This window comes from Kockiozyma suomiensis, assembly GCF_038497685.1.
Source record: "Kockiozyma suomiensis strain NRRL Y-17356 unplaced genomic scaffold V2V93scaffold_8, whole genome shotgun sequence".
Classification (NCBI taxonomy): Eukaryota; Fungi; Ascomycota; class Lipomycetes; order Lipomycetales; family Lipomycetaceae; genus Kockiozyma; species Kockiozyma suomiensis.
In genome coordinates this window covers 172446-186588 of record NW_027117671.1, presented here as the reverse complement: position 1 = coordinate 186588, position 14143 = coordinate 172446, and the positions used below count along the sequence as shown (strand labels likewise).

Genomic DNA, 14143 nt, shown 5'->3' with positions numbered 1-14143 from the left:
CGTGATGACGTTTGTGATGCGGTGGTGTCCGAGCGTCTGGCTTAGAGGCACACGAGTCACTTATAGTCACAGGTCGCTATTGATCACAAATTGTTCCTCGCTAGCTGCCCCGCCTCAACAGAAGCGCAATCGCCTCGGCTCTTCGCAGCTACCTCAGGATTTTCTTTTGACAAGATAACAATGGACTTTGTTGCCGAAGCTGCAGCTGAGCAGCTGGCTGCGCTGCTTTTGACGCTACAGTTCCCTGCCGCTGATTCAGCGAGCGCCCTGCCGCTGCTGCGCGACTGCGTTAATCTTCTACCCACTCTCACGTATGCCCGCGACATCGCGGCCCTGACGCGCATGATCCTTCTATCACCGGCTATATGGCCCGAATACTACGATTCTTATGATTTGGGCTCTGCGCATCCAGTCGGGCTACATGTTTCTGAGGCATTCAGGTCTGCAGCTCGTGCCCGTGTCAACCGCCAGGCTTCATATGGCCAATCGACTGATGAGGATCTTTCACTCTTTGTAATTGCCGCTGTTGCAGGTTTAAATACATGCTCAAACGCTCCTCTCCGGGCCATATGCGCTCTATCTGGGTTGATGTCCGCTTTGCCTATCGCAGCAGCTATGCCTGAACCTCAGATCGCATTCATCAACTTGCTCAATATCATTTCACGCGACACCGCAAAAGTGGACGATCCTGTTTCTTTCTCAATCTGTGGTACTATAGCATATTCTAGCACTGAGCAGAATTTTAGATCGAGAATTGTTGTCTCGCCGGGATTAGTATCAATTCTTTCAAAAGTGCTGCTTGCGCCCGAAATGCATCCGGATGTGAGATCGTACGCTGGCCCAATCGCACAGTTTATTAGCCATCTATACCGATTCATGTCCACTTCATCAAATATTCGTCTATCTCTCCAGCCTTTAGCAGTTTTATTTGACGATTCTGTGCGTCTGCGCCATACTGAAGTTTCCAAAGAGACTACTTTTGGTTTAATAGCAATTCTTACTGGTCTCGTCGATGGCATTCAATCTCGTGGGTCCAGGAAATGGTATTTATTTGCCAATCAAGATCCATCAGAAATCCGAATCAGTAAACAGATTATTTTGATATTACGAAATTTATCGACCACTATTTATGGCATCGCTGTAGGAGGGTTTGCTGCTGAGTCATACTTACACAGCGCCGCCGTCGGCATTTTACTTTCAAATTGTGGCCCGCCAATAGATGATCTTCTAGATGACTTGCAAAATACAAAATCCGAGCCGGAAATTTTGTTTGAGCTGAATACAGCCGAAAAAATGCTGCTGTCGTCTCCTGCATCCACTCCCCTGCCTTCTCCAGTACTTTCAAAAATTGTTCGGCCCGCGCAAAAAATCATAGCCAGTGTCGGCTCATCGCGCGACAATATCAGTCGTGCTATCCATGAGGCAGCACATGCTGTTTTTCTGGCATCACTTATCATTCCAGCTTTAGCTGACGAGAACGTGCGCTATATCCACAGCACCTATCTATCTTCAGTGATAGGACTTTACGAGTCTCAGATAATTTCCAACAAACAACTAAAAGCTGCCGTGAATTCTCTATCTGGCGCCTTTACACCTGGCTCCGGAGTTCTCTCCTCTGCAGCTCCTAGCTTTGGGGAAGACCACATCGTGCCGGCCGTTAGAGGACTAATCACAGGAGGCCCAAACGCTGCTCTACTAACTGAAATATTTGTAGATGCTGTTCTTGCATGTGCGCCTGTGGAAAGAATAGAATTCTGGTTGGATAGTGTCGAGGGTACTAGGTCAGTTGTAGCTGAGCGAATTAAATTGGGGGAAATACCATCAGTGTGCACAGAAGGAGTTGTTCGGTGGTGGTATTCAGGATCTGACAGCGCTGATATCGTGAGCAGCAGGCTATAAACTCTCTACTAATTTTTAATTAATATGAGCAAAATATGCATCATATTCGTATATTATACAAGACAGCGAATAAAACGACGCTTACACTCAAAAGTCAGACGCAAAATGGATATGACGTCGACTGGGGAAAAGCTCATAGTAAACACCTAAACCTATAGCTTTCAATCAATATTCAAGATTCTACAATTGAATCCATAAACGCATAAAATATATGTATTTAGGTAATCCTCCTGGTCACTCCCTCCCAGCGTCAATAAAGCAATGATTTGGCTAGGCTATTTATACGTGAAAATCATCATTTGAGATACGGTAGTCAATCTGCAAGAGCAATATATTCATTTACGCGCAGGCAACAAATCTTTGCTTGTGGTGTTCGCATCTGACGAGTGCATTGATACACCAAAGGCAGACCTCGCGTTTAGATCAGACGCGTCGTGCACATCTCCATCACCGGCGATCTTTGATCTCGCTCCTGCTCAGCAGAAGATCTGGACAGCTAAACAAGACTTTGAGAGATTTATGAAGATTAATGACTTCTAGCTCGAAACAGGACGCCGAAAGCTTAGATCCAGGGTCGCCTACCACTCCCTCGCTTAATCGGTCAGTCTCGCCCCTATCAATGTCGAAAGACTCCCTGGACTCTAGTCGCCGCGTATCTCTTGATTTAGAGCAGCAAAAGCCACGAAAAAGACTTGCTATGGGATTAGGCTCAGAGTCAGATAGCGAATCGGAAGACGTTGTGGAAATTGGCACAACTGCACTTACCAAATCTGAGGCAAATGGTAACCCCGTCGATATCGGATCAGAAGAGGACGCTGACATCGAGGTATCAGAAGTACTTGAAGTTGAGAAAATTTCGGTAGCCGAAGTTCTTGATGTTTCAGAACGATCTTCCGACAGCGGTGCAGTTCCTATACAGATTGATATCGAGCCTATATCTCCTTCCCAAATTATCGAAGAAGTCACTGGAATTACTGATGCTGAAGAGGGCCAAAGTATGATGGGAAGGCTTTTGTCTACATTAGATTCCAATCAACCATATGCAGAATTGCTTGAGACCTACGTTTCACAATGCAGACGTGCGATTCAATGGGGGAATCCACAATCCGCGATAGTAGATCTCACTGAATATTTAACTAGTGTCGTTGATTCGACGGAGGAAGAGCGCGGAAGGCACTGGGCTCTAGCCGTAGGGCTGATCGACGCGCTACCGGATCTGGCTGAGGACCTCTGGTATCGCAAGTACGTATCATTCTAATATTTCTAAAATGCTTTTAATGAACAGCCTCTAACATTCGCAGTGAACCTTTTCCTCGGACTTTTTGGCGCGAATCAGGAGTAGAGATTTGCAGCAGCTTTTATGCTCTTTTTGTACGAGCCTCTGTACTACTTCTAAAGCTGGATATAAAGAAACTGCAAAGCAACGAAAACTCGGATATAAAGCTGGAATCATCACATTCCGTCACGGTGCTTCGTCGTATAATGGTCGATCAAGAGAAACCTTTATATACCATGTGTGAGATTGCTGCTCCTGAAAGCTGTGCCGAACTTTCCAACCTTCCGCAAATTTATGATGCTGAAGGCGTGACCGATGCTATTTATGCACTATGGACCGAAGCTACCAATCCTGGAAAGATGATTAGCGCTGCAGTATTGACGGCTATCTTACCTCACGTGGAGCTTTTTTCGTCGATTCCGTTGTATATGAATGAGACTCAGCGTCTTTTGGCGCAGAACGATGCCAGTGACGAAGTCTCTGTGTCTTCGGAAAAATCAAACGAGCCGCCTGCATCTACTCAGTTTCCAGTTGCAAAGTATTCAACTTATATTTTACAAATTGATCTTTCTTTAGGGAGAATCGTTGATATGGCTGACGCTCCAGATCGTGCGTTAGTTTTATCCATCATCGGAAAGTTCACAGAGCCCTTTTACATTGCATTGCTTTATCCGGATTGTGAATTGATGAAGGCTCACCCAGCTTTGTTGCCGATCACCAAGACAGCGAACCAAAGTCAACTTGAAAGCATTCGGAATTGTAGTATCAAAATTCGCAAGTTTTACTGGTTTATCAAAATTTTTCAATCGCCGAGACCAGAGTATAAGCTAGCAGGACTAAAAGCTATCTTGGCAGATCTTCAGGCTGCTTTTCGCGAATGGAATCCTTCTCCGACCCCTTTATCGGTCTCTTTAACATCATATTATGCAACGTTATTAACCTCCATGGGCTTCACGAAATCACTTGTTAGTTCCGACTCAAACAGCACGTTAATAACCCAATTCGGTAGTTCAATATTTGCCTTTTTGACTGTTTTTTCTGTCATCAGCGAGGGAGATTTCGTTATTCTATGGGACGCAATGGTGTCCACCGAAAATTCAGTGATGTTCAACTCGATATGCTCTATATTTGTCAACATTACGCACTGGCTATCTGAAAATTGGCTGAATTGGCTGATCGACAGACTGCTAGGAATACCGCTGAAGACTCTTGAGCCAATTGTGCTTAAACTAATCAAAGGAATCGTTGACGCATATCACGAGCACTCAGTTAAAGCCACAACAGAACATTCTGTTGTTATGATTCCAATGAATCCATATATTGTATTGTTGCAAGTCATAAAGCGAGCTGGAAGTGTTTCGCTAGAAGAAGAAAAAGATATGAAAGTTGAGCCGGCTACTTTAGTTAGTGTGCTTACCAGTAGCTTTGACACTTTGATGACGATAGCGCCGCATGCGCAGTCAAAAGCTGGCCTGTTTGAAAGTCACATTACCTCCTTGAAAACTTTTGGTCCCGATTCTCTTCAAGATTTGACTTATATCAGATCATACTTGGACCATTTCGATAGAGGCGAGGCTGATAATTCTTCCTCTGCTCACACCGAGTCTCTGGTCTCTCTAATCAACCAAATTTCATTTGATAAGGTGCTAGTAGCTAACATTAGAGACTGGTCGGCATTTTGCAAGCACGATCCTCAATCAACAGGTTTGTACCAACTGAATGCGACCTTGCGTCAAGACTGCTTGGTGAAACTGCTTTCATTGTCGCCTCAAAGCGTAACTGATAAATCAGAGATGGAGGATATTTGGGCAGCGCTGTTCGGTGAAGAATTGAACGGCAGTGAGATCAAGGACACATTATGGACAAAATTTGCTTCACTCGCAAACTCTTTGCGACAGGTAAGAAATAAATATGTTTTATGATGCAGCAATACCGAGCTAATTTTGGGTTTCATCAGCGCTGTGACTTCATGGACTATTGTTTCGAAAAAATCAAAACTCTTCCTAGCGAGTGTCTGACAACCACATGCGGTAATTTTATCGTCAGCTACTTCTCTTATGAATTCACATCAATCGATATTGCAGCGATGGTTTCGACAAGTGATTTCTCACTACCAGGCTTAGACACGTTCTGGTACTTTTGTCTCAGAACCAAAGATGAGGTCTGTTTTTCTCAAGTCTCGGACATCTTAGTGTGGATAACAATTGATGTAAGTACTGCAATCTTTTCTGCATTTGATAAAATGTTACTTACGTAAGAGAGCAGGCTGAATATATTGCGAAGCTGCCAATTGAGACCGCTTCAAAGTTTCACCGATCATTAGTTCGTCGCTGCATTGCAGAAATCAAAGCGGCAGGCGAAGGTACGTATTCCCTGCTATCCATCTGTTAGCAGATCTGATAAGAAAATTTAGATATCGCAACCAGCAACGTCGATATTAGTGATGCGGCACAGGCATTTGCTCGGAGCTTCAAATTTCTAGACTCATTCCTGAACTCTTATTGCCGGAATGGAAGATATGCAACTGCAATTCCTAGCCTCGCTTCCCCGCCGGGGTTGAAAATTTTGGGGTCTGAAATTGAAGTGAAATTGCAGCTAAATATTGGTAAAACGATCTCTTCTGAGTCACATACTATGGGAGACCAAAATAGTGTTTTAGACTTATTTTCAGTTGTTGCAGGCGCTACAGGAAATACTCAGTTTAGGATTTTCGTGCTGGGAAGTGAGTTAAAGTCGAAGGACTTCATGCGCACTTTACGCGACGTTGGATTTCGTGAAATGACTGCTGCTATGGTTGTTCGCGGTTTTGCGAATGATGACGACGTAGTACAAATTCAGCGTCGTTTATCTGATATCCAAGAAAAAGCAGCAGACGCCAGCTCTGAGACCACTGCCTCACCAGAATCTGATATATCTCAAAAACACTCGTTGTTGCCGCCACTTCGACCTGCAGAAACTGAGATCATGGAGTCTTTTGATGACCTGTACAAGCTGCTGCAATTACCGGATAAATTTGCTTTGCTGGCGCTTGATATTGCGACTGCAATTGGACCAGCAGCGAAAATTCTCGACGTATTTTGTCAGCCAAGAGAAGTCTACAATCGCTGGGAAGAATTCTACCCGCTACAGAAACCGTACATAATCTTATATTCAGACTACATTCTGGAATCTGTATATTCTCTTAGCAAAGAAGGGAAGTTAGACAGCAGCACAGTTGCTGATTGCTACAAATATGTGATCTCGAATCTAGCATCGTTTGCAGCGCAACCAGAGCTGGTGTCATCCTCAAATGCGTCAGTACGTAGTCTTGTCCGGCTCAGGCTTTTGGAGAGGATCAAATCGTTTCTGAAAGAAGACACTGGGATGTTCACAGATACCTTTGAAAGTGAAGAAGAAATTGATAAATTCGTGACTAACCTGGTATTGATCGCTGATGATAGTACCACTGGACTCTGTGAAAGAGTGCTGGACATTTTATTACTCTCCGGGACGAGTGAGACTCGCGTGTGGACATCAATAGCCAATAGTGATGACTGCAAACTTCTTTTCCGCCGTTGTTTGTTGGCTTCTCATAACGAGCATGTGCGGACATATTATGCCGACACTATATTAGCGTTCATTGACAGTGAACAGAAGGGAAGCGAAATAAGGCTTGCTGATATTGCTGATACTGCATTGTTCTTCTGGAATATTGTACAGGAGATTCTTCCACCTGCGAATTCCGATGTTGGTGAACGATCGGATTCGTTCTTCACGTTTGCTACATGTTTACTGAAGTATGCGTATTCAAATCTGTTGTTATGCAATGCCTTTTTTTCTGACATAATGTAGACAAATCCTGGTGCAGACGCAGCTTCCTGTTGACGAGAACAAACTATGCATTCAATGGTGCCAAATATTGTTAGATCAAGAGGTCAAAGAGGTACGGAAATTTATGACACTGCGGTCTTATCTTGTTCTAATCATTGTACAGTCTCTCACCAATGTGAAAACCAACAACATCACGAGTGGTTACGCGCGGCTGATGATATGCGCCATTGAGCATCGACGTGATCCAAATACTAGCTTAGGATCTCGTCAAAATTGGCTGACTGCTATTACAGAAAGACTCTTTCCAACTTTGGCTCCTGCCACCAATGATACGAAGCAGAGTGAGATATATTCAGGTTACTTAGCATCAGATACAAGACAATCGCTATACAAATTAATATATCTGCTGGCTGAAGAAAACAAAGATTTGCACCGCGTTTTAACTAAAATAATGAATTTACTTCCCTCCGGTATGTATTGTTTTATCGAGTCCCATTGACTAGAAACTGACAATATCATAGCTCCTCGTGTATTGTTTGAAGGCTGGTCGACAGATCGCTCGCGCTGGATTAGGTCTAGTGCTGGTTACGTTGGCTTACAAAATCTGGCTAACACATGCTATCTAAACTCATTCATTAATCAGCTGTATATGAACCAAGAGTTTCGTGGTCATATATTTGAATTAGAAGGTATTGAGACGGAAGCTGGCGAGGGTGGAAATTCTGAGCTGATTCCCGAAATTGTTCAGCTTTTTGCATATATGCGATATAGCTGGGTGAAGCTTCTTGACACCAGCGGATTCATTCAGTCGATCAGGAATTTTGAGAATGATCCAATAGATATCACTGTGCAGATGGATGTTGACGAGTTTTACAATTTGCTGTTCGATAGATTAGACTCGCAAATAGCTGACAAGAGCAAGAGAGATGCTATTTCCCATTGCTATGGTGGCATGCTTTTGACGCAGATCAAGTCAAAAGAATGCGAGCATGTTTCTGAGAGAACAGAGCCGTTTTCGGCGATTCAGTGCGATATCAAGGGTAAATGTGACTTGCAGCAGAGTTTAGACGCTTATGTGGAGGGCGAAATCATGGAAGGAGACAACAAGTACTGGTGCTCTCAGTGTTCTACGCATGTAGAAGCCGAAAAACGTAACTGTCTTCAAGAAGTGCCAGATCATTTGATATTCCATTTGAAGCGGTTCGACTTTGACCTGGCAACTATGCAGCGTAGTAAAATCAACGACTACTTCGAATTTCCTACAGAGATTGACATTGCGCCTTATACTTTTGAGCACGTTGCGACTGCCGCCGATATGAAAGCAAACGACCAGCCGGATGTTAGTGACATGTTCCGGATTTCTGGAGTGCTGGTACACACAGGAACTGCTGAATCGGGCCACTATTTTTCGTATATCCGTGATGAACATGGCTGGGTCGAATTCAATGACGCAGAAACGTCCCGTTTTGAAGAAGGGCAGATTGGCAGTATGGCTTACGGCGGGACATGTTTAAATGCGAGCGGCGAAGTGGTCGAAAAGCCATTCTCAGCATATATGCTGTTCTACGAACGCATTGACAAGATTAAGCCTGAGCAGACCAAGGAGATTGCGGAGTATGCCATGCGAAACTCTGATCTTTATTCAAGAATATGCGAGGAAAATCAGAAGTTAACCTTGAAATGGAGCATGTTTGGCTACGAACATCTAAAGTTTGTGAATGATTCTTATGAAAGACTTTGCAGTGCTAGGAACAGTACTGAATGCGATAGTGTGGCATGGGCGTCGCATGACCATGTTATGTTCGAAACGTTATTTCAAGTCGCGTCACGAACAAAGGACGGCATCGCAGCAGAAGAGATGCTAGCTACGATACAAAAGTGCTGTACGGAATCTGCTCGGAGCAGTATGGCTTTTTTGGCCTGGCTAGCGGATAGCGATGTAGCAGCAAGAGGTCTACTAGTGCGGTGCGCCAATGCCCAGGTCCGCGAAGACGTTTCACGGCTGATCAGGAGTTGTATGCTTACGCTACAAGATAAGGCAGCGACAATGTATGGCTCGTTAGAATTATGGACCGACAGTTGTCGACAAGACGGACTAGGCGATGTATCTGAAAAGAACATAATAAGCTCTTTGGTGCAGCAGCTCGCGGATGTTTTACTTTGCCGAACCGATACAAACTCCCCACCGAACTCAACTTCGGCTGGGCGTGGAAGCTGGTCTGATCTTTGTGGACTGCTACTAGCTATTGTTGATACTGGCGTGGAAGAAGCCGCATTGTGTGTGTGTGCAGGCGTTCTTCGAGCCGGTATTGCGGCAGTGTACGACGGACGCGGTGATGTTGCTGGACTGGCTGTACTAATTCTGAAATTGATCAAGAGAGTCGATTTATCAAGTAAGACTGTGTCTAGTTTGGAAGATCGATGTGAGGATGTGTCCAAGCGGTATAGGGAGGAGGGAGGCGATTTGTTACTTCCGATGATAGCCATCGAGTACGAGCTTCTGTGCCGAGGTTTCCGCCAATCTAGTTTCAATTTCCTTCGATTATTGATTGAGCAAGAAGTACCTGCAGAACAAGTGATACAATTCGTTATTGATTTTCTGACCCGTGCCGAAGAAGATTCTCCTCTAAGTGATGCAAGAATCATGTTTGGTACCGGAACGCGATCAGCAATGGCTGCCGAGGATTCTGTATCAATGCGTCCATTTCTGCGATATTTGCTAAAGCTTGTAGATGTCTATCGACCTAGTTTTGCTGAATGCAAGCGCCTGTGTCGGATTGTGCTTCCTATGGAACGCAAAGGACTGCTTTCTGACAGCGAAGGCAGCGATGAAGAGGCTCAAGATGAAGAAGAAGCTGATGCAGAGATTGAATCTCAGATTGAGCGCTGTGGCGAGGCCATCGCGTTGTTCATTGCTGAAGCTAGTATGGGAAAGGCTGGCGAGAGCATGAAGCGTGCGGTGCGAATTACTGTCGCTGGATGGGCACCGCTGCTGCTCGTACACTGGAGTGCGGCAGTGCGGATCGAGACGGTTCAGGCTCTGAAAGTGCTACTGTTTGCAAGCAGGGAAAGCGACGATGGGAATGAGCAGCAGAAAATAATCTCGCGGCTTGTGCAAGCGATGATGAGTGTCAGTGCCAAGCGATGGCGAGATGGGAGACGATCTGTGACGCCAGTTGATGGACTTGAAGCTGTGCTAGTAGGGTGCGAGCAAGTGATTGGCGAGGAGGATGAGGGCACTGCTGCGAGGATCGATATGCTACGCCAAGCGGTCTCTAGTTTTGGCATAGCTAGTGAAGATAAAGCAGGTATGTTATGACTATTTGATTGAGGCTCGATATAGTGTGCTAACTGGGACTACAGCTATTCGAGAGTGGACTTCAGGAGATGAGAATGGAATAGAGGACGCAGAGGAGCTGCCGATCGATAGCGATAGCGATATTGATTGATGAGTGAGCTGAGCTGCTAGAAATCATTTTACGGGTAATCTGTTTACGAATTATGTTATGTAATGCGTGGAGAAGCATATGGCGCAATAGGGGTTTTTATTTTATTTTTTTTTATTCGAGATTGATGTAAATATATGGATTAAGCAGCTAGGTGCACAGCGCATCACAAAGAACCTGAATGTGGAAAGATCACAGTTCTCCTATTTCTGCATTAACGCCGCAGCTGTGATAAAGCGATATCTTAGCGCGGCAGCATACAATTTCGTCTGCGTCTCAGAGAGTAGCAGTCTAGAAAAGCATATAGACAGGAAAGTAGCAGCGAAGTGCATGTTTTTATTTTTAATCTGATATGATAATAAACAATGGCTGAGAGAGCAGCCAGTGCGAAATGCCATCTGGTGCTCCGTGCGCGCCACGTGGGCAGGATATGAATTAGGTTGGGCAGCGGGTCAGGGTTCCGACCAAGCGAAATGTGGCAGTCAGGGTACGGCCGAGTCTGCGCAAATTAAAATAGACCTTCGCGGCCTCACTCTCTGTCTCCTCAAATGCTCAAGTCCAGTCTTCTTGTCGAAGTATTATGATGGCAATCTCCTCGGCCGTCAGCGTGCTTCCACTGCAGTTGTCTGCTATAGCTGCACGTACTCGTGCGATCGGAACTTGCGTTCTCTGCGACGAATCCCTCGAGTACCGCCTCAGCCATGAACGCGTCGTCGAGCTGCATTGTGGCGGCGGACACGTCGCTCATGGAGAATGTTTCGCTGCTACGGGCGATCCGGAAGTGAAATGTGTGGTGTGCGCGACTAGTCCAAATAAGCCTGTGGAGCGCCGTCGTGAGTTTAAGAAGCAGCTTCAACTTCACTCCCCAACACCGCCACTGCCACCACCACCACCACCACCACTGCGACCCCCTTCGCCACCGCAGACACGGATACCTGAACCAAAATTATCAATCACTCCTGCATCACAGACAGCTCTCCGTTTTCAAACAGTTGAGCAATGTATTTCTTGTCTGCTACAAGTTCAGATTCCGCGACCAGTCACGTTGCCGCCTTCGTCGGTCGGTGCAATGGGCACTTCGAGATCAAATGCGCTGAGAGACTCACTCTCTGCTGATGCTGCTTTGAGAAAGTTGGCTGCGCAGCTTGATCGATCTTGCAAGCTGGATCTCGCAAAGTGCGTAATGCTAGTTATATTTGGTCGAATGTCGGTGACTAACTTTAATGCCAGACTCGGAAGATTACGAGCGTGGGGAAAACTCGGTCTTGCGAGCTCTTCGAACCGTGTTGAACAGCTCAGTTGCTTTTTGTTCGTTGACCATCTTCTATGCCTTACAGAATGCACCGAAACTTCTGATAAACTTGTCGTGCACACCTCCCTCTGTATCAGCAAATATCTCACGGGATTGGTTTGTGCCAAACCTGTGGCATCTTCTTTTGTGTTAATCCTTACACTTTCGCGTGTTGACATGCCTCAGCTTCGACTTATTTTCTCAGAAGAGATTGAGCGCGAGACTTGGAGGGCAGCTATGCTACAGGCTAAACCTGCTCTGGTAAAGTCACGCTCATCAGATTCGCTTGTATCTCTGCTTACCTCTGTTGCACCTCTCTATATTCCTTTGTCAATACCCGCTCCGTCTAAGCCATCGTCCTTAAAACTCACAGAGATATCCTCTTTGGAGAAAAATATCTCGCCAGCTCTTTTGCCTCACATATCAATTGACGTCGTAGTAGCCTTACCTCTCTGGCATTCTGGAGACCGCGACGCAAAAATCAAAAACATTGAAAACATAATCAATTTTCTACTTGATTCGATTGGTGTAAATGATCGTCTTGGGGTCGTCATTTATTCATATGCATCCGCTTTTAGCCTTACTCCAGCTGGCCCAAAGCCGAGTAGCTGGGACGGCTGGACTACCTCGATCGCAAGGCTACAAACTATCTCTTTAAGCGGTACGCGCAGAAATTTTGCTGCTCGAGGCCTTAAGCAGGCGCTTTCAATTTTACTTGACTATACCGATTCGTCGTCTCCGCGCAACCCGGTGTCTCGTATATTTTTGGCCAGTCACTCTGCGGATTTTACAAGTACACTTCCTGCCAGCGAGCGAGCCTCACACCGCGATATTCTTGTTCGCCTTTGTAAACAGGCTGCGGATGCTTCGATTGTTGTCTATACGTTTGGAATCGGAGATGAGCATGACCCGTATGACCTCGTCAAAGTAAGCAATCATACTCGCGGACTGTACACCTTTGTCTCGGATTGGGCTAAGTTGCCCAAGTCCATAGCAGGGTGCTTAGGTCTTTGCATGTCAATGTCGCACCGTGATGTTCGGATTACTGTGACGGTTCCGGCGTCGTTTGGCGGTCGAATACTAAAAATTGAAGGATGTCTTTTGTATAGTATTGCGGACAACGGTCGTGAAGCAGAGATCTGTATTGGAGATACTGCTTTTGGTGATTTGAGAGATCTGATTGTACAAGTGTCAATTCCACCTGAAGATAGCATCAATAAGTCGCCGCCGCGCGAGCAGTGGGATGTTATAGTGTCAGATATACATTCAATCGGTTATGGTTCTGGAGAGAGCGAGTCATGTGGTTCGCGCAGTGATAATGAGCTTGAAATCGATCGCTCTTCGCCACGGAGATCGAGTTATTCATACTCTCCTTCTCTTTGCCGATCAAGAAAACAAGGTTCCACTTCGTCAGCTTCCTCAGTTGGTTCTTCCGTTTCCTCAAAGTCATCCCTCATGCGCTGTCGACGACGGCCGGCTGTTGAATCTTTTATATTGGACGGCGATAATAAAGAATTAATTCTAGAAGCAGAGATCTCATTTCTTCAATTCAGCGCCTCGCATCGACGACACAAAGTGAAACGTGCTGCAAGGCTGCAGATACCAATTTTTAGCGTGCCAGATCCCGAACCCTTGCGAAGACGCAAGCGCAATAAACCAGCTCCCTTGTCGCCACAGCTAGTGTCGCCATTAACATCAAACCCTGGGCTTTCGCAGCGACGAATCGAGTTGCTTACTGCTGAGTGTCTTTTACAAGCTATCGAGCTTGTCAATCATGACAAGCCGGAACAAGCAACATTTGTTCTTTCTCGCGCGAGAAAAATAATTCAAGGATTGTCAAGAGGTGCTTTGCCTTCTCCGCCTTCGACGTCTCCGCTCACCAGCGCATTTTCATCAGAAGTATATTGTGATTATTGGCGGTCGCAGCGGTCTTCGCTATCGGCACATTCTATAATCGAATCTACGACCGGTTCACATTCGGCATTGGTTGACTCAGCAGTAGCTGAGGTATTAGACATGGAGCTAGGATATGTCATTGATAGACTTTATGATGGGGATGCGGCATTTATAAATAATCGAGTGCCGATGGTCGTTGATATTCTTGTCCATCAGAGAGCATGTACTGTGGGATCAAGGCTGGAGCAGGTGTATTCTCGAAATATTGATGCCATTTGTTCGCTCAGTGCAATGGTCGCTACTTGAAGTCAAATCTGTATATTTTCAAAGACTGATATAATCATATCAACAACCAAAGCAGAATAATGTAATATATGTCTCTTTACTTTTTCTGAATCTGTTTAAAGAGGACAGTCGAAAGTAGAATAAGCGAGGAGTAAAAAATAACGATTCGTGCTGCATGTGAAAAATAAAAGCTGAATTGTCAGTCCGTTAAATCCGATATAACCTTGACGGAGATAGGTT

The 14143-nt window shown here is 45.4% G+C and overlaps 3 protein-coding genes across 3 annotated transcripts; all 3 read left to right on the top strand.

Annotated features, from left to right (window-relative positions):
• The first annotated feature begins 110 nt into the window (after positions 1 to 110).
• V2V93DRAFT_370560 (uncharacterized protein) lies at positions 111 to 2102 on the top strand. The gene has a single exon (XM_066910301.1). It carries the CDS (start codon positions 181 to 183, stop codon positions 1897 to 1899), a length of 1719 nt encoding a protein of 572 aa, XP_066765234.1. The 5' UTR covers positions 111 to 180; the 3' UTR covers positions 1900 to 2102.
• A 52-nt stretch (positions 2103 to 2154) lies between these two features.
• V2V93DRAFT_386672 (uncharacterized protein) lies at positions 2155 to 10589 on the top strand. The gene is made up of 9 exons (XM_066912276.1): positions 2155 to 3141; positions 3201 to 5073; positions 5133 to 5384; positions 5441 to 5537; positions 5589 to 6951; positions 7007 to 7097; positions 7149 to 7455; positions 7507 to 10293; positions 10349 to 10589. Exons 1-9 carry the CDS (start codon positions 2429 to 2431, stop codon positions 10432 to 10434), a joined length of 7569 nt encoding a protein of 2522 aa, XP_066765233.1. The 5' UTR covers positions 2155 to 2428; the 3' UTR covers positions 10435 to 10589.
• V2V93DRAFT_370557 (uncharacterized protein) lies at positions 10590 to 13990 on the top strand. Its single transcript, XM_066910300.1, has 2 exons — positions 10590 to 11607; positions 11662 to 13990. Exons 1-2 carry the CDS (start codon positions 11012 to 11014, stop codon positions 13922 to 13924), a joined length of 2859 nt encoding a protein of 952 aa, XP_066765232.1. The 5' UTR covers positions 10590 to 11011; the 3' UTR covers positions 13925 to 13990.
• Positions 13991 to 14143: the final 153 nt, after the last annotated feature.

What these genes read in the sequence shown, in the direction of transcription:
- V2V93DRAFT_370560 (XM_066910301.1), top strand. Translation starts at nt 181, where the DNA reads ATGGACTTTGTTGCCGAAGCTGCAGCTGAGCAGCTGGCTGCGCTGCTT.
- V2V93DRAFT_386672 (XM_066912276.1), top strand. Translation starts at nt 2,429, where the DNA reads ATGACTTCTAGCTCGAAACAGGACGCCGAAAGCTTAGATCCAGGGTCG. An exon ending in TAGTGTGGATAACAATTGAT is followed by an intron (nt 5,385 to 5,440) that starts GTAAGTACTGCA and finishes GTAAGAGAGCAG; the next exon opens with GCTGAATATATTGCGAAGCT. An exon ending in AGCTAGTGAAGATAAAGCAG is followed by an intron (nt 10,294 to 10,348) that starts GTATGTTATGAC and finishes CTGGGACTACAG; the next exon opens with CTATTCGAGAGTGGACTTCA.
- V2V93DRAFT_370557 (XM_066910300.1), top strand. Translation starts at nt 11,012, where the DNA reads ATGATGGCAATCTCCTCGGCCGTCAGCGTGCTTCCACTGCAGTTGTCT. An exon ending in TGCAAGCTGGATCTCGCAAA is followed by an intron (nt 11,608 to 11,661) that starts GTGCGTAATGCT and finishes CTTTAATGCCAG; the next exon opens with ACTCGGAAGATTACGAGCGT.